At 48.2% G+C, this 24232-nt stretch overlaps 1 protein-coding gene across 1 annotated transcript in view; it reads right to left on the bottom strand.

Moving 5' to 3' along the window:
• The window catches only part of LOC119389934 (mucin-19), a 475744-nt gene that overhangs the window by 173125 nt on the left and 278387 nt on the right, over positions 1-24232 (bottom strand). Inside the window, exon 4 of the mRNA XM_037657383.2 lies at positions 13521-13661. Coding sequence (XP_037513311.1) covers positions 13521-13661 — 141 coding nt within the window. The remainder of the gene's footprint in view (positions 1-13520; positions 13662-24232) is intronic.

Here is a 24232-nt window from a genome sequence, read left to right on the forward strand (position 1 = left end):
GTGGTGCACACAATTGTGTGCATAGCGTCTAAAAGGGTTATTAATAAGCAGGGTAGTCGAGAGTTCGACGGAATGACGTCTGGTCAGGTAAATGCGTTGTTAATGAGCAGGTCACTGACCAATGGAATGTAATGGACCTTTAAAGGTTGAGGGTGACTTGCTAAATGTTAAGGATCCTCTCTCCTCGGCAACGTTTCCCTGGTGTGGTCTACAAGACCTCATGCGCCGATTGCGAATCGGTATACATCGGCGAAAGCGGCAGTTTTTGCAGGCGTCTGAAGCAGCCCAAGAATGACGTCGCCAAGGACCACGCAGTGACAAAGGCACTCACAGAGCATGCCGAGAAGACGGGCCACGATATCTGCTGGGACAATGGCTCGCATAATGGCCACGGAGAGAAATTCGACAACGAGGCTCAATCTCGAATCACTAATAATTCAGACAACAAGCAACACAACCAATATTTCATCTGGCACACTAAACCACGTGTACTCCCGAACTTTGCGTCATGCGCTCAACGCTAATTAAAAACCTGCTGCTTAGCCGTCATTCCGTAGTGAACAAGGGATCCGTACCGATACCGAAACGTCATTTTATGTTAATTTGATATTGGTCAGTGACCCGTTTATTAACAATTAATAATCAGGGTTATGGCCATGCAAGTTGTTAAAATAATGGCGGCTGAGGGATCCCGATGCTGCATTCCAAGAACGGTTTACTCCCCATCTTTACCACAGGAAAACCGGGTACCAATGGTACGGTAGGACCTTGTCAGCAACACACAAGGAGGTTGGCATCACATAATCGGTTCTTTTTAGTATTTGCTTCCAGTCGGAACTTTTTGTCGAATGATGAGGGAGTAGCTATGGGGAAACTTGCCTCCTCCGCCCCCCCCCCCCCCCTTTACACACTTATCAGAAAACTCTGTGCACGTCTATGTGTACCAGCCTAACGCAAGAAAGGCAGACGCTTTTCCTATAATCAGCCTCACAAGGAAGAATGTCGTACAATCTTTCTTTTCTCGGCGCACTTAGGCAAAGTGACACGAAGTTGTGAAAATGAACACGAAGCCTTCACTTCCTTATCAGCGGTTATCAATTTCAGCGATGCTATACGCTGCCAATGTTGCTAGTTTCAAGCAATGTTTTATTGCATTGTTTCTGTCAGCTTTAAACGAAAAACAAAAACAAATTCACAGTCTGCTTCTTCCGGAGTGCACTTCGAGTCAAACAAAGTAGAATGCACTGACGCACTACGGTGGAAAGACACCACAGCGCCTCAAAAAAAAAAAAAAAAAAATGAATGGAGTCCACCGAAACTCTAGAGAACTTTCGCTGAACAAAAACCATTAGTCACGTTCGAAACTCGGAAACACTGTCACATCGAAAAGCCCGGCCGTGGATCAGAAATCACCAGAGAACACCTCGCGACGTTTTGTCAGGGGAATTACGCTCAACATATCGGCAGTTCCGACTAAGCGTTGAAGAAGAACGTACGTTCCAGAAACAAGTAATAAGTGAACGTTGCAGGAAACACAGAATGATCCGCGCGGATATTGAAACCGGATGTCCGCACGAAACCTCCCCTTCCACTACAGCGCGGCAGCTCGAAACAGCGGGCATCGAGGAATTCGGCTTCTTCTCGTCACGTAAACAATCAACAATAAACACTAGACGGGGAGGAGAATGGTTGGGCGGCTCGACGTATCGTAACAAAAGCCATATATATCAAACCTCTCTCGGAACACTCGTCGCCAGTAGTATAGGCTATGGCTCGCAGGAAAACCAATTTATCGCGGTAGAAACCTCGTCAAAACTCGAGCACAGGCTTTCTGCTGCAACCGTTCTAGCAACAACCGCATCAAGAGAGGAGGACCCACGCACGAAAGAGAAATATGTGTTTGTGCGCGCGCGAGCGAGTTATCGAATCGAAATTGGTCAGAAGAGTTCCGGCGAAGCAGGGCTGGCGCGACGCCGTTTGAAGCCATGGCCAACCATCCGCGGAAAGTTGTCTCCCTCGACAATAACAGACCCCGGAGAGAACAATAACGGCGAAGGGGGATGAAGAAACAAAGTAAAATAAAAACGAGGCAATAGTGTAAGTGATGACAGAAAAGTTGGCAAACAGCGCGGTGTGGGGGAGAGTGACTCAGCGGAGGGGAAATTGAGTCACTCCGAGCTCACCCCGTGGCGCCGCTAGCAGTCACTGCACTTGTATACTACAGTATAAGTGAGCGTGTTTAGTGAAACAACAAGACGAAGAGACCCCAACTCACGAACTCACGGATGTAGTCCATTCAACGTATACAATTCACGGTAACGGGGCAAGGGGGGTTCCTCACGGAACGTTCGAAGCGATTCACTTTTCTTTTTTATATTAGTTTCTTTCGTTGTGTCGTGTTCGTCAAACCGTATCGATAGGATACGGTTCAGACATATAGTGTCGAGAGTGCGTGGGATAGACATTTATAGAGAGGGCAAAAAACAAAAACAAAACAAGAAAGAAAGGCTACGGGAACCCAGGGCGCCATATCGCTCGGGCAGATCCAGTTTTCGGCGTTACGCCGCCGTCTTTTTTTACCGGCTTGCGAAGGCACGCGTCCGCACCAACGCTCCGCAACCGTACACATATCCCAATGAGAGAAAGAGAGAGAGAGTCAGAAGAACGGTTGCCTCCCCTCTACCGGAAAGCGACGCATCAAAGTAGATATCAACACCGGATGGATAAATGTGAGGGAGATGTATATAAAAAAAAACGAGGGAAAGTGTATGGTGAAGTAGGTGATAAAACGAAGGCGGCACGCGTACGCTCTTCAAAGCGTTTTTATAGTACCTCACACGACGCGAAGCGACGGACGTTCTTTCGTGTATATCACCGTGCATCTCTCTTTCTCTCTCTCTCGCCCACTCACTCAGCTTCTCGTCGTTGACGCAAGAGCAGGACAGATCTCGTTTTCCAAAACGTAAAAGCTTCCGTCCCCTTTCCCTATCTATATTTTCTAATTTTTATCTTTTCACCTCCCGCGCCCTGCATGGCTTGGCAGTCTAGCCCTTACTCGGCCAGCTTTTGAGTCGCTTGTTTTATTATTTACTCTAACTTTCGTACTTCGGAGAAGTCGGTGAAAAAAACAAAACAGGAAAAAATGCTCGAAACGGCTTTTGGAAAGTGCCTCACAGAAGAGAGAGCTCGATGGAGCTGCCACGTCCGTTGATGCGAAAAGGGGGAATGGTGTTTTTTCTTCGCAGGAAGTTTGTTGCGAGTGATGCCGAAAAATTGCGCGCGTCGCTGTTTATGCCGCGTTATCCGTTTTTTTTTTTTTGTATCCGTAAAATCCTTTTCTCCGTTTCTTTTACTCAGCTTCGAAATGGCGAGCTTGGAAAGAAAAAAAAAACTGTTTTTCTCAGCACCGGAAGCTGCGGAGCTGTGATGGTATATAGCTTTGTGTGACGGTGACAACAACGGTCCGCTTCGCGACGTCGAAGCGACTTCCTCGCTAATGTCGCCTGCGCTAAAGAGAATGAATGGCCCATATACGAGGCCGTACAAGAAATAAAATAAAGCAGCAAGAGCTCTCGTGTTGAAGAAAACAGTGCGCGATTTGACAGGCCGAGGCAACCATCCCCTCTCGCCCTTTCTCCACATTTATTTGTTAACTTCTGTTTTATCATGCCAAACTTTCAACAAAAGCTGGAAGCTATGGAGTTATTATACGACCGTTGCTCTTCGAGGGTTCGTCTGTTTATGCTGGCTTCTAATACGCTTCGTGTAATGACGAGCGTATCGAACATTCGGAGGCTGAGAAGGAGCGTCTGGTTGAAGAAATCAAAGCGTCCAGAACCACAGATTGCCAGCTACGCGAATCGCCTCTTTAGGCTGTGGTGGATCGAGCGAGATGATATAGACCTTTTTCACGGGAGAGAAGAAACAGCTCCTTTCTGGACTGTGGCAGGGTAGTACAAAGGCTGACATTACTGCCTCAGCCGTGAGTTTTTAGGGGGTCACGCCTATTCGAAACGGACTAGAGGGGATTATGGCGGTGCCCGTAGAGCCTTCTGCGAAAAAGATGTATGCCGTGAAGTCTCGGTGTATGTTCAATATCAGATTCAGATGCTCATTATTTCAACGCTTTCCGCATTGGTATCGATAGTTTTCATGTATATTAACGCGAAGGTGATGCCCCGTTCCCGTGTCCACACAAGGACAGTATAAGCATAGCCAGAAATTTTTTTTCGGGGTAGATTCAATCGTGCTTTATGTATGCTCGTGCATGCGTTTGTATGTGTACGTGCATATATACACATGTAAAATAAAAAAATTCAGAAGGAAAGCGTTTGACGTCCCCCCACCCCCTGGCTACACTCCTGCGCAAGGATACCTTGAAAACTAGAAAGTTGACCCTGCAAAAGAAAACAGCGTCCTTGTTTTCCTTTGATATATCTACATAGCTATAGCAAGGCTTCTGCTCTCTCCGACACCCATATCTTAGGCATAGCAAACGTTCCTCGTTCCGTGGTTGAGGCTAAAAGAAAATATATGCATATAGTTGTCTATAATGCCATACACGCTAGTTCTGGTTAGCCGGAGCCTTTTATGAAACGCTGTCCTCATCAACCGCTGCTATCGCAAACCGCAATAATATCCCAATATCTTGCTTCAGGCGGGCATCATCTCCAAGTATGCACTTTCCGCAGATAGTGTCGGCTACTGCGAATAACGGGCGGGAGAACTTTCCTCCCAACTCTCCCTCCGAAGTACTGGCCGAGCCCAATGTTGCTTAGGCTTCGGGCTCTCCTGCCAACTATCACGTTCAGTTAGGTCAAGCGGCACACCCCTTCGCGAATGACTGTCTGTCGTTTATAAGCATGGCGGCCGCTTACCCGCCTCCTTGCTTCCCAACCCGCCACGGATCTAAACTAAGCTAACTAAGCCATAAGGCACGAATATAGCACGAACGAACGCGCGGGAGCGCGCGCTCGTCTATACGATACATAGCACGCGACGGAGCACTTCACTCTGGCACAAGATCTGGCCTGCATCCTCCAGAGCCGGTCATGCACCATCGACAACGCCATCACCACCGCAGCCGAAAAACGCGCTTCGTCACGCCAATCGACGCTTCGCAACCGCGAGCTACGCTGCTGTTGCTGCTGGCACCCGTACCATGCATCGGCCAGACAGCCGGCAACAGGTCAGATGTCACAGTCGACTTTTAAGGGAGGCCATTGCCGCGAAGATATGCTACACAGCGGTTGCACTGTCGGTGACGGCCTTCTTATGGGTCCACGCTTCCTTCACGCGATGCCGAACGATAGACACACGGCTCTCCCACGAGTCAGTATATAGGGGGCGCAGCTTTCCGTCACGGCTGATAGACGGTCTGGCGATGGCCGCCGAGCTGCCAAAAAGGAGTGTCGGACCTCGTCTATCACACGCCGTTTATGCGACTCGTACGCCGCTCGCTCCGTGGCTTTTGACTCTCCCGTATCTAGGCCAGGATGCGGACCAGGCAAACTTATCTCCCCGAGCTTCGAAGAAGAAACAACGCACAAAACAAAAAGACCATTTGAATCGAGGTGCTGTGTTTTCCAAGTTGAAGAGGAGCGTGTAATAGTAGTCTTTTAAAGTCGGGCACCATACTCATGCACGTTCATACGTCTATCTCGGACACTGCATAGAGCAAAACACGCGGATAGACTCATATAAGAAGAAGTTGTTGCAGAACAGATGACTTCTTGCAGCAAGGCAATTTTCTTGGCACGTTTCCTTCGCATCGCCCTCAGTATCCGCGTCATATGAAGTATCACCTTGTGGCATCGCTGTTCAGTATACGAATAAACACAATGTATAGCGACCACTACGCCGTCCTCAAGGTAAGGCGTTCGCGCATTTTGTAACCGCGAAGAAGCGAGGAAACGGGTTGTGGAGTGACTGCCTGTTTGTTGTAAATGACCCGTGCGGCTGTTGTTCTATTCGGATGGCATCGTAAGAACTGATGCTTCTTTTAGTAGTTACTCAATTTGCTTCCCTGTGGCATGCTTGACACTCGGGCTATTCAGTTCTCCTTTGATTATTGCATTTTTTTCAGCTCTGTTTGTCATTCAATTTTATATTAGCTTCGACATGTAAAAATAAACGAAACTTCTATACCGGCGGTAGTTCTATCCGACTCGCGCTATGCTTGAACGCTTTAACACGTTTAAAGAGTGAAAGCCGTGTCTTTTTTTTTTCTTCCTGTACACCCGAATTCGCGCGCAGACGCTCTTTGAAAGTAGTGCGTTCCCAGTCGACGTTTCTCTCGCGAACACTGCTATTCCATAGCCAACGAGGCGCTGTTGCGTGCTAATAATAGTCATAGTGCGAAGACCACTAGAACGCCCGCAGAACAAGAGAGAAAACACGAATTTTTGCATCATTAAGCGCTGTATATTTTTTACTCAACTCCATCCCCTCTCCGATTGTCTCTCTCTCCCTTTGTCCTTGATTGACGCATTCAAAGCCCTCTGCTCGTCGTCATTGAGGTAATAGGAGTTGGGAGTGAGGTCAGTCACAACGTTCTTTCTTCCGGTTCCTGCTTATGAAATAAATGTCATACACATCAGCAACTAACTGCTGGTATGCCAGTATGTCTTCCCCTGGTGGGTGGCTTTCTGGAGGGGCGGGGTACCTGAAAGGCTACAGTCCATCCGTTACCTATCTGTAGTGGGATATAACTTTAGACGTCCGCGGCATTTCCTCCTCAAAGGCGGATGCACAGAAGCCTGCACAAATGGGCGCTCACTCCATACTGACGTAATGAGCCACACTGACGTCATAAGCCAGACGGCCGATGACCTTCGGAGGACATAGCCGAGTACATGAGCGGGAATATTTCTTTCGTCGCGGAGGCGATCTGCTGCCGCGCTTCGCTCATCTGAGCCGGGCCTCTCCGCACTTCTTAAGTTATATTCGACTATATGATTAATTTCCTCACCGACCGGGAATTCACCTCTTTTGTTCAGTATCTGGCCACCGCCACCCAAACTAAGCTAGTACAAATTGAACAGTCGCCCTCAGACTCCTGCCACAGCTATGGGGCATCTGACCACAGCGGCGGAGGGTGCTGATAATCTCTGGATACTGAGGGTTGGGCAACACAGCTGAGGACGGCAGGGAGTAAAGTAGGGTGATGAAATTAACAAGTTCGCAGGAATAAACTGGAACCAGCTTGCGCAGGATATGGTTATTTGCATAGGCGTGCGCAGGGTTCCCCATCAGGGGGCTGAAGGTTCATCGCAGCGCCCCCCCCCCCCCCCTACTAAGTCAATGTACGAGGCAGATTTTGCGCCCCACCCCCTTTTAGTTGACTAGGGGGTCAGTGTATGGGGCACATTTTGCGCCACTCTTTCCTATAGGTGACTAAGGGGGCGCCCCCTCCTGCCCCCCCCCCCCCACCCCCCGTGCGCACGCTTGTGGTTATTTGGAGATCGCTGGGAGAGACCTCTCGTCCTGCAGTGGACATAGAATAGGCCGAGGATGACGCTGAGGATGTTTTTAATAATAAAGCCTCAGCAAATCCCGACGAATATACTCCGGATATGTTTCTGACATTGCTATGTTTTCCTCAAAAAAGCAATACAGATAAATATAACGACTAGAGAGCAATGAAAACAAGAACACGTAGAGGAAAACGCACACGTCCACATCATGCCCTTGACCCGAGGCCCCTGGTTTTTTAAAAGGCCGCTTCACACGCGGAAAACGGCCACCGCCACGGGAATACCAATGCCCCTGACGCGAGAAACCGAGACTGCTTCATGCATGCCCGCGAGCAAAGCATAGTTGACGGGACTGCAATATATTGCCGACGAGGAGCGAAGCGAATCAGCGCAACAGCTAGCCGGCCTTTTCCGAGTGTGGCCGCTGCAAGCAGTGGCCAGTCTTTCTCGGGTCGCACGCGGTCAAACAGTCGCTGCAGGGCTATAAGCCCTGTGACATTTCGAATCTCATTTTCTCCTTGGCTCACGTCGCGATTTGGGTCCGGGAAACGAAAAGCGCGGTATGCACGAGTGCTTGAAGATTCAATCGACAGATAACCCGTAAAAGCGGTCGCCTATAACTGTGCGGAGAGTCCAAGCTACGTGAAAAATGCGGATGCCCAATGAAATGCGCCGTGACTTACCGTGTTTCTCAATTCGAGGCGCCCGCGCGGAGGTTCGCAGCAGCTTCCGCAATTTCCCCGTTGCGACTTATTAATATTTTCGTTTCACGCTACCCGCGATTCCCTCGTGCGATTTCTTCATAAGCCTGGACAGACTTGTGAAGAAAACGGTACGCGGAGAACGTGAATGCATTCTTAATCGTCCCTGGACTTGTACTCAGTGCAACGAAACAAGCTCTTTCACACACGTGGGAAAGATACTTGCGGCGTTTGTGCGAATTATTAATGATTCGCGCGCTTTACCCAGCACTATATACATATGTGTGTGAGGCACACGGACCTTGGTCCACGTTTGCGCAATTTTATTACGCAATAATTGATCGTATGGCTCGTGGCAGATGCGAGATTGAAGAACACCAGTAACGGCAACGGTGGGATACCAACCTTCCAATATCGCAGAAGTGCTTGCTCCTATGGGACAAGAACATAGATATCACCCATGCGTACACACATACTGATACTGCTACATTGCGCAACTTGTACTTTAGTTGTGATACCGATAAATACCCCACAATACGGGCCTAACTGCCACAGTCAGTACGGGAAGCCTTAACATTTAAGACAAAGTGCTAGAGACAAAAAATAAAAAAAGCAAGTCGCAAGCAAGTGCGGTCAGCAGATTATCATCGGTACGTAAGTAAGCATGTGGCTGATACTGGGCACTAAAGCTTGCATGCATGCCTGTCTGGTCGATGACCGCTCGTGCAGCACACCTCTCATGATTAAGTTTTGTCGCCTTCAAACAGAGCCCAAACTGCTCGTTTTTTTCAAGACGGTTCTCAATTATTATTTATGCACATTTGACGAGTAAAACGATGACGTATGATGATAACTTACTATAAGGTCACATCCCCAACAAAAAAAGGCTATTCAGCGAGTACGCGCTTAGTGATAATATTTGAGCTCTTGAGAGCACAACAATCCTCGAGGCCCTCAATCCTCGAGGACTCATTTCAAGAATGAGGTTTGGCTCACGCTTCAGTTAATAACGCCCACACGTCCTAAGCTAAGCTTCCAGGAGAACACCATTACGACGTACTGCCGGCTCAAGAAGGCGGAATACACGCGACGATGACACGAATCTCTCTTCACATACAATGTTAGATGAGGCGCGTGAATGTCGAAACAGGAACGCACTCAAACTAGCAGGTCTATCTCAGTATGCCTACTCGTAACAGCCCACGTCAAAGACAGACACGTCAAGGGCTCGAGTCCTCAAGACAGAGACGGCACAATACTTCTTTCTCCGTCAGTGTGCAACCGCCCAATCGACGGCGGCGATTCCGAACGAGGCTTTCTTTTTTTTTTAACTCCTCCGCACAAAGGTCACCGTGTCAAGGGTCCTCCCTCTGAGGTCGGGTCAAAGGCTACGCTAAGATCACAAGCGCCAGGAGGGGTTACCGACAGCCGAAGACCTAGACACATACAGACACACTCAGACGAGGCGACCTTCTCCACAGGGCGAGCTCTTCTCGCCGCTTTCCAGGCAAAAACCTTCTCCTCCTTTCGGAACTGGGTCAGAGGTTATGCTTGTAAATCTACCCCCACTGAGGGTGCAACCCCCGCGACCTCTCCTCCCTTTCCTCCACTACTTCGAAAGCGTCCACCCTTTCACCGCCCGTCGCATCCTCTGCCCGCGGGGGAGCCGCCGTTTCGAACTCTCACCTCCGCCGGCGGCGGCGCGCGCCGTGACCTCTGACCTGACACCCGACCCTCTCTGCCGTGACCTCTGACCCGCGCCAGCCACATCAGGCGGCTTCGCCGTCGCTCGCTCGCGGCACGTTAGAAAGCCCTCGACCTTTTCCATTTCTTGTTTCTTTTTTTTTCGTATCTTTCTATTATGTCTTGCTCTTTCTCTTCATCCAGCTGTGAGGCGACGGGACGGCGTATTACGACTCATAAAACGGGTTGAGTCTCCGCGGGCTCACAGCACGCGCGTATATACCGTTGCTCCGTTCGCCGCACGTGCCTCATTCTTCCATCTTCTCAAGTCTTTCTTGTACTGTTAACTCGTTATTGTTGCTTTCATTCCTGCTCGTAGTGCCAGCGTTCGGCTATCTCTTCCTCTCTCTAAAGTGAGCGAGAAAGACGGCGCGTCTGTTGTTTCCGCCCATCTGGCGCGCGCGCGAATCTAATCTTTCTCTTTCTGTCTTCGTAGTTGTTATTTCACTGTGTACAGCCCAGCGGACGTGTAGATTGGAAGGCGTCGCCGCTGTGTTAGCCTCGGCTGACCTGCGGACCTACGCTCGCCGACGACGGGGCGTCACGCTGACCCCGTCGCTGCGTGCGAACGCGTCGTTCCGACGGTTACTCCGGCCGGCTGCATCATCGTATATACCCCCATACTCCTACACCCCCCCCCCCTCCTCCCCCGAACAGATACAAATGCCGAGTGTTGCTTGCTGTACCGTACGTAGTCAGCCGGGGGTTCACAAAGGTCCCGCCGTGTCGTCTACAGCACGCGCAGCGATTAGCACGTGGAAAACGTCGCTTCCTGGGGAGGAACAGGCGAAGCAGGTGGAAGCACGAGAGAGTTGAGTGGGGCGAGCGGAGTGGTCGGGAAGGGATGTGGCGTTGTCTTGTCACGTCCCTAAATATATATTTTAATATTTATTTGTGTATGTGTGGTGTTATGAAATTGATGTGGCGCCCTATACCCTCGCTCTTCCTGACACTGTTTGAAGACAGAGTGGAACACAACATCGGCCGAATATTACTACAAAGTGGGTCACCAAACCCGGTCATATGCGTCATTGCATAGACACGGGATGATGCATGTCCTTGATGATGGTGCGTCATTGCTACCCTTTCAATAGTACGGATACTGTATGCATCCGAAGTTGTAAAAACCGCACGCGTATTTAAAAGTATTACGCCATATGAATGGATATGAGGATCACTTCCCAAGGTGCTTTCACTTCGATGCGAAAGTTGGTCTCGAGAGGCCGGAACTGCATGGCGTCGTTGGTTCTATCTCTACGTCAAAATATGATGTCATGTTTGGTCACGTCGCATAACAATAAGGCTAGGTACTATGACATTTCTCACAAAAATATGAACGAGTTTGCTGACACCAGTTTACTGTGGCTGTATTCGCTTGCAGCGACCGCCTCTATCGAAAAAAAAAAAAAGGAGGAGCAAATCAATCTATCACGGCGGCATGACGCATCGACCTAACTGGTACCTATATCGAAACTGAAGACACATATATACAATTTCGAAAATCTTATGTTAAGACTGATCGTAAGAAGTGTGTGTATATATAAAAAAAAACAATCGACTTGACTTCAGGAGAAAACAGGGGAGACGTCCATCCCTAACAAAAATAGATTTAGACAATTTATAGACTAATCTAAACCCATTTTCGGCAATCTGTAGACTGTCTAATTCTATTTTTGTAAGGGATACACCCTGCACGGAATGTTTTTATTGTCGAGGGTCTATAACCGTCTCAAGACAAATATTCAGTTTCCATAGAGCAAGCGGAAGCCGCACCTCCGACCTTTCGGTTCAAGGCCTCCAAGATCAGTCGCACCTTCAATCTCGGATGCCTTTATGGCCAATTACCTCGATGGCTAGAACTAGTCAGAGTTAGTCAATCTTATAGTCAACAGTCAGTAAGCATTACGCAAAAGGTGCTTCTACGCGAACTCTTACGGTTCTTCGAATATGCCCTTCCTAACGCCATATAACGCTTTTAAAATTATAAGCAGAAGCAGCTTCATATAACATTTCACGTCCTTTGACTTACAACCGTAACCTTAACTATGCTGCATCGTCTCTTTGCTTATGCCACGTCCTAACCAAGGCGACCTCAGCGGCTTAACCTTACAAAAGGGCGTTGTGACCCACCGCCGCTCCTTGCGAGCAAGTGATGCACCGGTCCCAACACGTATGTTCTTTCTGCGCGTACCTGTTTCTGGAAAGGTCAGAATCATATGCGACGTACATCTAAGCAATGCGAAAGGTCCCAGTTCGTCTGACGTGTCGGGAAGCAGAGTTAACGCGCGCAATGTCAAGCAGTTAACACCATGGAGCGTCAGACAAACCAAACACCCTTTAACTGCGCTAGTTCCATTTTTTTTTCGACTGTTACGGAGATGCATTTGACCTAGGTATAATATATTTTTCCAACTTTTCATAGTATGTGCGCTGCAAACGTCATTGTGTGCCGCACGGTTTCGAATTTGCAGTTTGATGTTTGTCTTAACACCTGCCGTCTAACGTCATACACTATTCACGAGTGATGACTCGAACAATAAAGGGACCTATGGCTTAACAAAGCTTGGAGCAGCTTTGATGACACTCTAGAAACGAAAAGAGCGAAACTAGGTCAATCCAGCTCAACGTATGGTTTAGTTATTTTATGCGACTTTGAGCAACGTCTACTAGTTAGCCAGAACTTGCTGCTATATTAATTAGTGTGACGAGACCAATTCAACATTCATACGCTGTACTTTATACGTAACGAATACATTAAGTTTAGCTGTCAAGAAGTGGAGGCCCGAATGGAAAGAGTCGGTTATGAAATCTCTCAACGGAGAAGTCTCTCACTGACAGCTCTGCATAGCAGTGACTTAATTGCTCAGATGAAATACTTTAATTTCTGATAAGAGATTCTGTACCGTGCCTCGATGTACCATACTACAATGTTAGTTTATGTCACAAAGTGTCGAGCACCATCTAATACTTCGAGATTCACGTTTGTTGTTCAATCTTGGTCACATTTGTATCGTCATCAATGCCTAATTCACTATCGTTTCAGTTCTTTTTATTTGATACCTCTTCTGCAAGGGCCCTTTATATGTCTGCACAATTCTCGTAAATAAATAAATAAATAAATAAATAAATAAATAAATAAATAAATAAATAAATAAATAAATACTTTGCTTATACATTTTACCTTAATACGGTAACTGGTGAAGTCGTTATGAATTCAAACAAATTTACTTTTGAAAATGCCTATAAATACGAAGAAGATATGCATATCAGTATGCAAATGACTAACGCAGAGAAAAAAAAAGCATAAGCGAGTAATTTGGACAAGAACAAGGGAACACATCAAAAGACAAGTGCTTGTGTTTGTTGCCTCTTTGTCCGAATTATTGACGGTCATGTTTTTTTTTGTTTTTTTTACAGGTACCATGGTACCACGTAAGACTAACGATACCCCAACACTTAATACTTCCGAAGTAAGCAAAATGTCGTGCACAATATCTATACACGATCTAGAGACAGTACAGAGAGACCGTTGTTGTTGTTTTTTCAGTGTACGCGCGATGCATTCTGAACAAGAACGCTCAGAGAAGGTCACGTGACTCACCGAGCGGCTCTTCCTCGGATCCCGAGGCGATGCTGCTGCTGAGGCGGTCCGAAACGTCGCTATCGAGCCGGTCGGTGTTCTCGGCGCCGGTGCCGGCAGAGTTGCGAGACAGCGGGCTCGAAGGCTGGCTGCTATGCGTGCCTGCGCGAAACAAAACGCGAAATGTACACACCGCTGCACGTAACTGTTTATAAAAGAGAGAAGGAACGCCGAGCTCCTTTACTACGTAAACATAGTACGTATATTCCTAACGGATTAGAAAAAATGGTCACGTGAGGCCGGCATGTACAAAACGCAAGAGACCTCAATTAACTTAATTATTTGCAAGTAACTCGTTTTCATCGGTGTTGTTGGCGCTATGCAACCGGAGGGTTTAGCTGGCTTATTCGGTAATATCGAAAAGCACCACAGACAGCACGTGGTACTGGGGCCTTAATTATGCCAAAGGGCTGACAACACAGGCGTGTCAGAAGAAAATCTGCGGAAGCCCAATGTAGCATGAGGTCGAAGGATTGTCCATAGGAAATGCACTAGAAAGCGTACGCCGCCACTCTGATGTGCGTGTTTCTTTAAAAGACCTCGCACCATTGGGTTCATATGACCATCCACTAAATGACCCTAACGTATGCGTGTTCCCCTGAGTGCCTATATCGCCCACACTTCTTGTCCACAGATTTGAATGTTCTTTGTTTTCTGTGACGTCGACGATGGAAACATTAAATGCCATTAAATGCAGAGTGTGCGTGTGACAATGGTGTAAGTTACCTAAGCTGTTTTTGTAACGTTTTGTTCCCACACAAAAGACTATACCTTATATACTCGCTCCAGACCCATTGATAGAGAAATGATCAAGCTTAGGCCTCATCCATATATTGGTAATCAGGAATTGGGCATATCAAGCCGTATATGGCACATATATGGGGAGCATTCATATATGGCCTGATATGCCCAATTCCTGATGTAGTCATATATGGAATTTCTTATATAGGTCCATATAAGCATTTTCGTAAGGTAGAACAGGACGCAAGCGTAGGTGGACCATTATAAAGACATTGGGAGGGACGAGCTACGCATAGCTCGAACCACACTCGTTTCTGAGCATTTGGAGTCAGCCGACTCCTGAATCACATCTACAAAGGCATTCGCTGCTGAAAACGAGTCAATGGTCGGCTTGCTAAATGCAGTATTGTTCCGTGTTAAAGCTGACGGGCCGGACTGTAATTCATCATCATCAGCCTGTCTACGCCCACTGCAGGGCAAAGGCCTCTCCCATGTTCCGCCAATCAACCCGGTCCTGTGCTTTCTGCTGCCACGTTATACCTGCAAACTTCTTAATCTCATCTACCCACCTAATTTTTTGTCTCCCCCTCACGCGTTTGCCATCCCTTGGAATCCAGTCAGTTACCCTTAATGACCACCGGTTATCCTGCCGACGTGCTACGTGGCCGGCCCATATCCATTTCTTCTTCTTAATTTCAACTATGATATCCTTAACCCCCGTTTGTTCCCTGACCCACTCTGCTCTCTTCCTGTCTCTTAAGGTTACACCTATCATTTTCCTTTCCATCGCTCGCTGCGTCGTCCTCAATTTAAGTTGAACCCTCTTTGTAAGTCTCCAGGTTTCTGCTCCGTAGGTAAGTACCGGTAAGATGCAGCTGTTATATACCTTCCTCTTGAGAGATAGTGGTAGACTACCATTCATGATTTGATAGTGCTTGCCGAATGAGCCCCATCCCATCCTAATTCTTCTAGTTATTTCACTCTCATGGTTCGGCTCCGCGGTTACTACCTGTCCTAAGTAGACGTACTCCTTTACAACTTCCAGCGTCTCGCCACCTATCGCAAAGCGCTGTTCTCTGCCAAGATTGTTCCACATTACTTTAGTTTTATGCATATTAATTTTCAGACCTACTCTTCTACTTTCCGTATCCAGTTCAGTAATCATGAGCTGTAATTCGTCTCCCGCGTTACTCATCAATGCAATGTCATCAGCGAATCGCAGGTTACTGAGATACTCTCCATTAACTCTTATCCCTAATTCTTCCCAATCTAGGGCCCTGAAAACCTCCTGTAAACACGCGGTGAATAGCATTGGAGAGATCGTGTCTCCCTGTCGTACGCCCTTCTTTATTGGGATTCTGTCGCTTTCTTTATGAAGGACTATAGTGGCTGTGGATGCGCTGTAGATGTCTTCCATTATGTTTATATAGGCTTCGTCGATGTCCTGATTCCGCAGTGCTTGCATGACTGCTGATGTCTCCACCGAATCAAATGCCTTCTCGTAATCTATGAAAGCTATGTATAGGGGTTGGTTGTATTCCGCGCATTTCTCTATCACCTGATTGATAGTATGAATATGGTCTATTGTTGAGAAGCCTGTACGAAATCCTGCCTGGTCCCTTGGTTGATTAAACTCTAATGTCGTATTAATTCTGTTAGCAATTATTTTTGTGAATAGCTTGTAGACAACGGACAGTAAGCTGATGGGCCTGTAATTTTTCAGGTCCTTGACGTCCCCTTTCTTATGGATCAAGATGATGTTGGCATTCTTCCAAGATTCTGGTATCCTCCCTGTCGAGAGACACTTCGTATACAGGGTGGCCAGTTTCTCTAACATAATCTCTCCACCGTCTTTCAACAGGTCTGATGTTACCTGATCCTCACCAGCGGCTTTGCCTCTTTGCATTCCCTTTAGGGCTTTCTTTACTTCTCCTGTTAATACTGGTGGGATGTCAGATTCCTCTGGGATATTACTGCTTCTTACATTATCATCCTGACTGTCTCGGCTGCTGTACAGATCTCTGTAGAACTCTTCCGCTACCTCAACTATTCTATCCATATTGGTTGTGACCTTGCCATCCTTGTCCCTTAATGCATACATCTGATTTTTGCCTATGCACAGTTTTGTCTTCGTAGCTTTGAGGCTTCTTCCGTTCTTTAGAGCATGCTCAATTCTCTCCATATTATACTTTCTTATGTCGGCTACTTTACGCCTATTGATCAACTTCGAAAGCTCCGCCAGCTCTATTTTGTCTGTTGCATTTGAGGCTTTCATAGCTTGACGTTTCTTAATGAGGTTTTTCGTCTCTTGGGATAGCTTACCAGTGTCCTGTCTAACGACTGTACCCCCGACTTCCACTGCACACTCCTTAATGATACTAGTCAGATTATCATTCATTGCGTCAACGCTAAGGTCGGTTTCCTCGGTTAAAGCCGCGTACCTATTCTGAAGTGAAACTCTGAATTCCTGTACTTTCCCTCGCAGAGCTAGTTCATTAATCGGCTTCTTGCGTATCAGTTTCTGCCGTTCCTTCCTCACGTCTAGTTGAATTCTAGATCTTACCATTCTATGGTCACTGCATCGGATCTTGTTAACTACTTCCACATCCTGTATAATGCCCGGGTGGTCGCACATTATGAAGTCTATTTCATTTTTAGTTTCGCCATTAGGACTCCTCCACGTCCACTTACGACTGTAATTATAAGTTCTTTATACGTATGAGCTACTTCTTATAACGCGCCATTGGACCGTTATCATAGGCAGTTGATGCACTCTGTAGTCAAAGAACAACCCACACGTCATACTTCAATATTACAGCACAGGTGTGTAGAGACCGGTATCTGCCGGTATACCATATTTGTTTGTATACATGTATATCTATTTCACACAAAGTACCTTTTTTGTTGTTTATAGTCACACAGAGAGCACACTCCGGGACCTGAGTGTAGGAATGTATGCATCGAACTTGAACGCACTTGCAAAACAGTTTGCTCAGTTTACAGCACAGCCTTTCACTGTGATGAAAAGAGTCTTCCCTGAAGAGATATATTAAAATAACCGCGTGAATACATTTGCCCAGAGTTCGCAATGGATCTTTCCTAATCGATCTAAGATGTTTACCAATGCTAAATATTCAAAGTTGTTCTTTCTCGGTCACGAGGTTCCCTCCAGCGTTTCTCAAAAGAATATATCAGGAATACGCGGATTTTGTTTATCCAGTTACGGGAGAGCTTAAGCTTCTGCTAACAGCACCGTGTATACACAAACACACGCGCCGATCACGACGCACAAACCAGCTCGGATGTCGAAAATCCTGCGCAGCCAATTTATGACCCTATAGCGCCGTGTACATGCGCGCGGTCCTCCTCCTCGCATTTCACGATCACGCCACGGCGCGCGTAATCGATGAAAATCGTGGAAACCGCAGGCGGATCTCCCGCTAAAGCTTCTCAAAACCACGATGCCATGCCCTCCTCCGCCCCACACGAACCCGCAACCTCCCACCCCGCACCCAAGAAAAGAAAGAAAGAAAATAACTCTTATCTTGGTTCGACGTGGCGATCGAACGTGCGGGTGTACAGGCAGGAAAAATACCTACACGCAAAAAGAGCACGAGACGTACTACACAGAAAAAAAACACTGACCAGTTTCTGGGCACCGCGCGGACCTGACTAAGAAAAACCAACGTGGCCTTATAAATAATCGCCGACCTTTTCAGCTTTCAGCTCCCCTCACCTTAGACCTTTTCTGCTTGCCCTTACGCGGCAAACAACAACGCGACGACGAAGGAAAATAAGAAAAAAAAAAGAAAATATGGCGTCGAGAGTTCATGCGCTATTCCTCACTGACAAACGGGAACTCGTGATCGCAGAATATCGAGGGCCGGGCGAGAGCCCCTTGCACAAATCGTGAGGACTCGTGTGGTTCTCCGCTGCGTGCCGCGGCGGCGACTAGTTCACGATTTACCCTCCTCCTCCTTCCCGTCTCGCACAACAGACACCCTTTTTCTCTCTCACTTATCTAGGCTTTTGTTATTGTTACTGCGATCCTAAAGGTCACGAGACTTTTTCAGACGGCCATGAATGCCACGGTGTTGAAGGAGATGACGCAGTTTCGCTCGGTTTGATAAGGTGCGCGTGCCCATCGAGTTTGATTGCACCGGAATGAATTACCTGATATACCAGCCTCGCAAGATCTCAATCTTCGCCGGAACATTATCGGAACGCGGTGCCACGCTTAACGTAATAATAATTTTTGGGGCTTTACGTCCTAAAACCGCGATATGATTATCAGGGACGCCGCAGTGGAGGGCTCCGGAAATTTTCGACCAGCTGGGGTTCTTTATAACGTGCGCCTGTATCTAAGCACACGGGCCTCTAGCATTTCGCCTCCATCGAAATGAGGCGCCGCAGTAGGGATTCGATCCCACGACCCTCGGGGTCAAGAGTCGATGTGTCATAACCACTAGACCACCTCTGCGGGTGAGCCATGCTTCGAACAGCAGCTAACACCAAGGGTTTAGAAGACTCTGAAGTTCTTCAACGCCACACTGAATGTTCGACTGGTTGACAAAGCTAGGCGAATTACAAAGAGTAACAAGGCGATCGACTGCATGGGCTAGTTGGTACATGTCGAATTGGATGAAAACCAGCGGGAAACACTAACTACAGAGAAAGAACACGACGGGACAGGCAGGCACTTACAACTGATCAAAGAATGCTTGAAACGCAACCTTATACCCGCCGGCAACCACCTTTGCACGTGTGTGAAGTAGCCATGCGTCATTCAAAACAAAATCTTAACGAGTTCTCACGGCGTCTAAAAAGGTCATCTCCAAGCAGACAGGTGTACTGACGTGTCACTGACGCAATCTTTTCGCCCTTTCTTAATGTAGAAGGCTTCCGAAACTTCCTTTTGGGCTTTTGTCTTTCCCCGACCTAAGATTCTAGTGTTGTCAAGCACAGGATTGGACCCGCACTGCCTACAGTGTCTTGGTAGGTGAGCACCGCCTTTCGTAGGAAGAGAGAGAGACATAACTTTATTTGTGTCCTTGCTGGGGTCAAGGGAGGCGGGGGCCGGGAGACTAGCCCTACCGGAGCCCCCCTTCCTCAGGCGGCGGCCAGACCTTGAGTCTTGGCGGCGTCTTCGGCCAGCCGGACTGCCCAGAGTTGGTCATCCGGGAAGAGAGGCCCTATGTTCCCTGAGGCGATCATCAAGACAGCGTCCACTTTGGCCTATATATGCTTTGCCACGCCATAAAAGGGTTATGATAAACAACATGAGTAGGGCAAGGCACAAATTTCGAGACATGATTCGTGCCGCACGTGGCCCTCCTCGGCGCATGCCGATTGATGCGGCTGCAAAGACCACTCAACTTCCGCGGAGTCGAGAAAACCATGCGGATGCCATGTTTCATCGCCACCTTCTTGACATTATGCGATAACTTATGCACATATGGCATGACCACAAAATTGCCTTGGTCCCACGTAGCAGAGGCGTTAACTGGTTGTCGTCTGCGCGACCTTTTCTGCCTTTTCAACAGCTTCTCGGCAACCGCTCGCGTCACATGGTCCGTGCGGCCACGTGCGGCACGAATCGTGTCTCGAAATTTGTGCCTGGCCCTCATGTTGTCTATCGTAACCCTTTTATCGCGTGACAAGGCATGCATCGGCCAAAGTGGCGGCTGTCTTAATGATCGCCTCAGGGAACACAGGGCCTCTCTTCCTACGAAAGACGGTGCTCATCTACCAAGCCATTGCAGGCAGTGCGGGTGCAATACTGTGCTTGACAACACTATAGAATCCTAGGTCGGGGAAAGACAAAAACCCAAAGGGAAATTTTGGAAGCCTTCTACATTAAGAAAGGGGGAAACGACTGCGTCAGTGACACGTCAGTACGCCTGTCTGCTAAGGAGATGAACTTTCTAGACGCCGTGAGAACTCGTTAAGATTTTGTTTTGTATGACGCATGGCTGCTTCACGCACGCGCAAAGGTGGTTGCCGGCGGGTATAAGATTGCGTTTCAAGCATTCTTTGATCAGTTGTAGTGCCAGCGTGTCCTGTCGTGTTATTTCTCTGTGATATCAAGGCGATTGACTGGGCTAATTGGTACATGTAGAATTGGATAAAAACCATCGGGAAACACGAACCACAGAGAAAGGTGTCCCGTCGTGTTCTTTCTCTGTGGTTCGTGTTTCTCGCTGGTTTTTATACAAAGAATAAGCGTGACGTCACAGAGACGCGTCGAAAACTTTTAACGTTATAACTCTTCGTAAGAAACATTCCCGTCAATAGAACGGATCCGAAATCTCCGACAGCTGCGTGACCGCCACAGAATATTCCTCTCCGATTTTTCTCATCGTCTTCTCCACCCCTCCCTCTCAACTCCGGCGTCATCGGCGCCACCGCCGCCACTAAAAGGTCATCGCAGAGGTCGCGCCGAATCGCGGGTCACGCTCCGAAGGGTCGCCACGACTTTCCGTGAGGTTCACGATCTTCCGTTCCGTCCGTCGGTCCGTCCGCGCCCCGTCCGCTCTCCCCGGCAGCACGCGCAGCATGAAAGCACACCACACACGCGAGAACATCGCCAGCCACGAGCATCCCGCCAAAACCTTACCTATGCGTACAAACACGCTTACACAGCGCTGCCGTGCGGGCGGCGAACTGTGCAGTAAGTGCATCCGCACGAACACACACACTCACGAATAAGCCTGCGAAGGTCGTCGATTGGGCGTTCGTTCTTTTTCACACACAGCCGCACACTGCACCTCAAAGGCTGTACGTTGCTGCCGCTCATTTTCCCCCGACCTCAACGCTTGTTCAGACACTGCAGGTATACACACACATGCCCATATGCCCCACTCACGCCGCGGCCAGCACACTTTCACGTGATCGGCGGCTCGCCCTCTCCACAGCGGCGCCTCGAAGACTCTCCCATGCACCGCCGGGCGCGCGTGAACCCCAGGTCCCGAACTTCGTGCTCGCGGCGTCGTGCGTTGCCCGCTACGGGCGGCGGGGCGCGCATCCCGGATTGCTCTCCGCTGGAAGCAAGCCTCCTTGCACGCCGCCGCCACCCTGGGGTCGTGGAAGTGTTTGCTGCTGTGTTGATACTCCCGCGCCTAGTGCTGTTTGCTTTGCAGCTACATGGGTGACCCTCTAAGTGTATGCACCTATATAGGGGGAGGCCTTTCACGGAAGTTGGTCGTTCGCCACTTATTAGAACTTGTTGTTGGGCTAGTCGGTAACTTGTCACATTGAAGATACTCGCGCAACTTGGTGTTCACTCAAAAAACACACTCACATTCACACACGCTTCCACTCAAGAAGGCAAAAAAGTGTGTGGGGTGTGTTCTCGAGTGGAAGCGTCTGTGAATGTGAGTGTTTTTTGAGTGAATGCCAAGTTGCGCTAAGTATCTTCAACGTGACGTTCGCCACTTCTCGAGCGCATGCGCAGAGAGGAATGGTGACGGTCTGGTTATCGGGGGCGTGGTACGTACACCTAAGCCGGATCTGCCACACTATTAAACAGGCGATGCTGCTCCGTTTTTCTATATACACAGCAGGTGACGTTACAAGTAATAATAATTTCTGGAGTATTAGGTGTCGAAAGCACGGTATGATTGTGAGGCACGCCGTAGTGGAGGCCTCCGGAAATTTCGACCCCTTTGGATTCTTTAACGTGCAACTAAATCTAAGTGCACGAACCTCCATGGCATTTTCGCTTCAATCGAAAACACGACCGCTGCGGCCGGGATCGAACACGCGACCTTCTGGTCAGCAGCAGCCGAGCTCCGTAACCACTGCGCCACCGCGGCGGCTCGTAGGTGACGCTACGAAGGCTAGCGACTCTTACCATTGATCTCATTCCGACCAATAAACGTCGCGTTACATACGAAGATTTTCGTACAGACATGATATGACGTCATGAAAGGGACAACATGTCATCCTCCCGACATCAGCCAAAGCTACGAAAAAACCTATAAGAATTTTTTTAGGCAATATGCACCATATAATCTGGTCTAACATTTAAGGTTCATGCTTCCATCTCGAAAAGTATGATTTGAATTTTAACAACGCAGGCGTCGCAGATATTAGCATGTATGGTACGTTTTAATCGGCGATAATTCACGGCGCACAGCTCGCGCTCGTCACCAAAGCACAGCACGCGCAAACTCAAACAGCATCATGCCCGTCGTTTCAGAGAGGTTGCCAGACTCGGTGCACTACGTTTCATGAAGTGCGGTAGTATTGAGAAGTAACGGTCATCGCTCCTCATCAAGAGACCATGTTTATGTGGCCATGTTCTGTACGATGATAATAAGAGAAATAGAAAAGAAGACAGGCTGTCCCTATGTCGCGAGTCAAGAAACTGAACAAGCAAAAAATTAAGCCCCTATAGATAACTCCCCGCCTAACCTGCTGTGTCTTGCAGTCCCGGCATGAAATACCGCGGGATAATATCAACAAAGTGGTTGCTTTGGGAACGTGGTGCTTCGCCTGCGGTGGCAGCTTCACTGCGCAACGAGGTAACAACGGATAATAAAAAAAGAAAGTTCAGATGAAGGAAAGACTTAGCAGGCTTCTCCGAATCTGCAACTTATTCATTTCCAGGAATATCTTATCAATATTTCACACATAGAGCCTTGCAATACCCCCTGCCGGACGCTCATTGCAACACGTCCACCCGATGCGGTCACGCAGCATAACACCTCCGAGATGTGTTTCCCATCACGATGTATGAAAAAAAGAAAAAGAAACAAACAAAAAACAAGCGCATGTGCATATGACACCCTCGGTTCGGTAACAGCTTATCTCAATAAATCACTATCTCCTGCATCCCAAACCACAGAGGTCATTCCTGCTGAGACATTTATTGAATATAGTGCCCCAACAAGAAGTAAGCTTCGTGGCGAATGCGTGCAAATTCTGTTTTTAAAAAAGGCGATTCCGCATATGTATTACTAAGGCCGCACGGCCGGGTTAATGTCAAAACATGGTGATACAAGATGCCTTATACCACCAGCATCTAACCGGGGACCTCTTTGCATGTAGTCACAGGATTCAGTGGCGAAACATTGCACGCTATATGGTCTCGAATAGGGTGAATAACACTGGTGACTGCAGGAGAGAACGCGGCTTTGCGTGATCGAACTTGTTCGCAAAAACAAGGCAAGATTCGTGCACTCTGAGATCAACAAGCATATTGCACTGCAGCAGCGACGTGCGGCTTAATATAGACTAATGGTCGACCTCCCAACTCCGGGAGAGAGAGAGAGGACACCCGGTGAAATACGGCCTCCGCGTGTCGGATTCTTCGCCGCGATTTAATCTGTCCGGGGTCGCGTCCCCAGGGCGCGCGCTGTGCACTACGCACACCACACAACAAACGCGCAGGGGCGGGCTGGCCTAGCCGCACGCGCTCTTCGGCTGTATACTACTGGAAACACTCATGTATAGGCCGCTGTATGCACGTTTGCTTGTTTGCTTGTTTGCTTGCTTGATTGTTTTGTTCGGCATCTTAATGAACTGCCGCTCCTTGACGAGTTCGGTTCATCTGCTTTCCCTGATGATGTTAACTGTTATCGTTTGCTGCCTAAATAGGAAACGCTATTGCTGTCACAAAACTATTGATCGCAATCGGTGCTTGTTGAACGATAGCTCGTTTGGTCTAGCGTTATTCCCACCGTCAAGGCTTCGCTCATCAACACACCCTTGAATAGAGCAGTATGCAGTACCATCCATGTCGTTAGCCATGAGTATATATATGCTTGCGACTTTTCTACACGCACAGCTGACGTAATCATATGCCTGCACGCCAAATTTGCAAAATCAAACACGTTGTCTTTTAAGGCAAAAACCTCCGATGCCTCAACAAACGCGAAAATTGACCGTCGGCGTCACCCTATGACGCCACGTAAACGTGAAAATAGGCT

The sequence above is a fragment of the Rhipicephalus sanguineus genome, chromosome 4 (assembly GCF_013339695.2).
Source record: "Rhipicephalus sanguineus isolate Rsan-2018 chromosome 4, BIME_Rsan_1.4, whole genome shotgun sequence".
Lineage (NCBI taxonomy): Eukaryota > Metazoa > Arthropoda > Arachnida > Ixodida > Ixodidae > Rhipicephalus > Rhipicephalus sanguineus.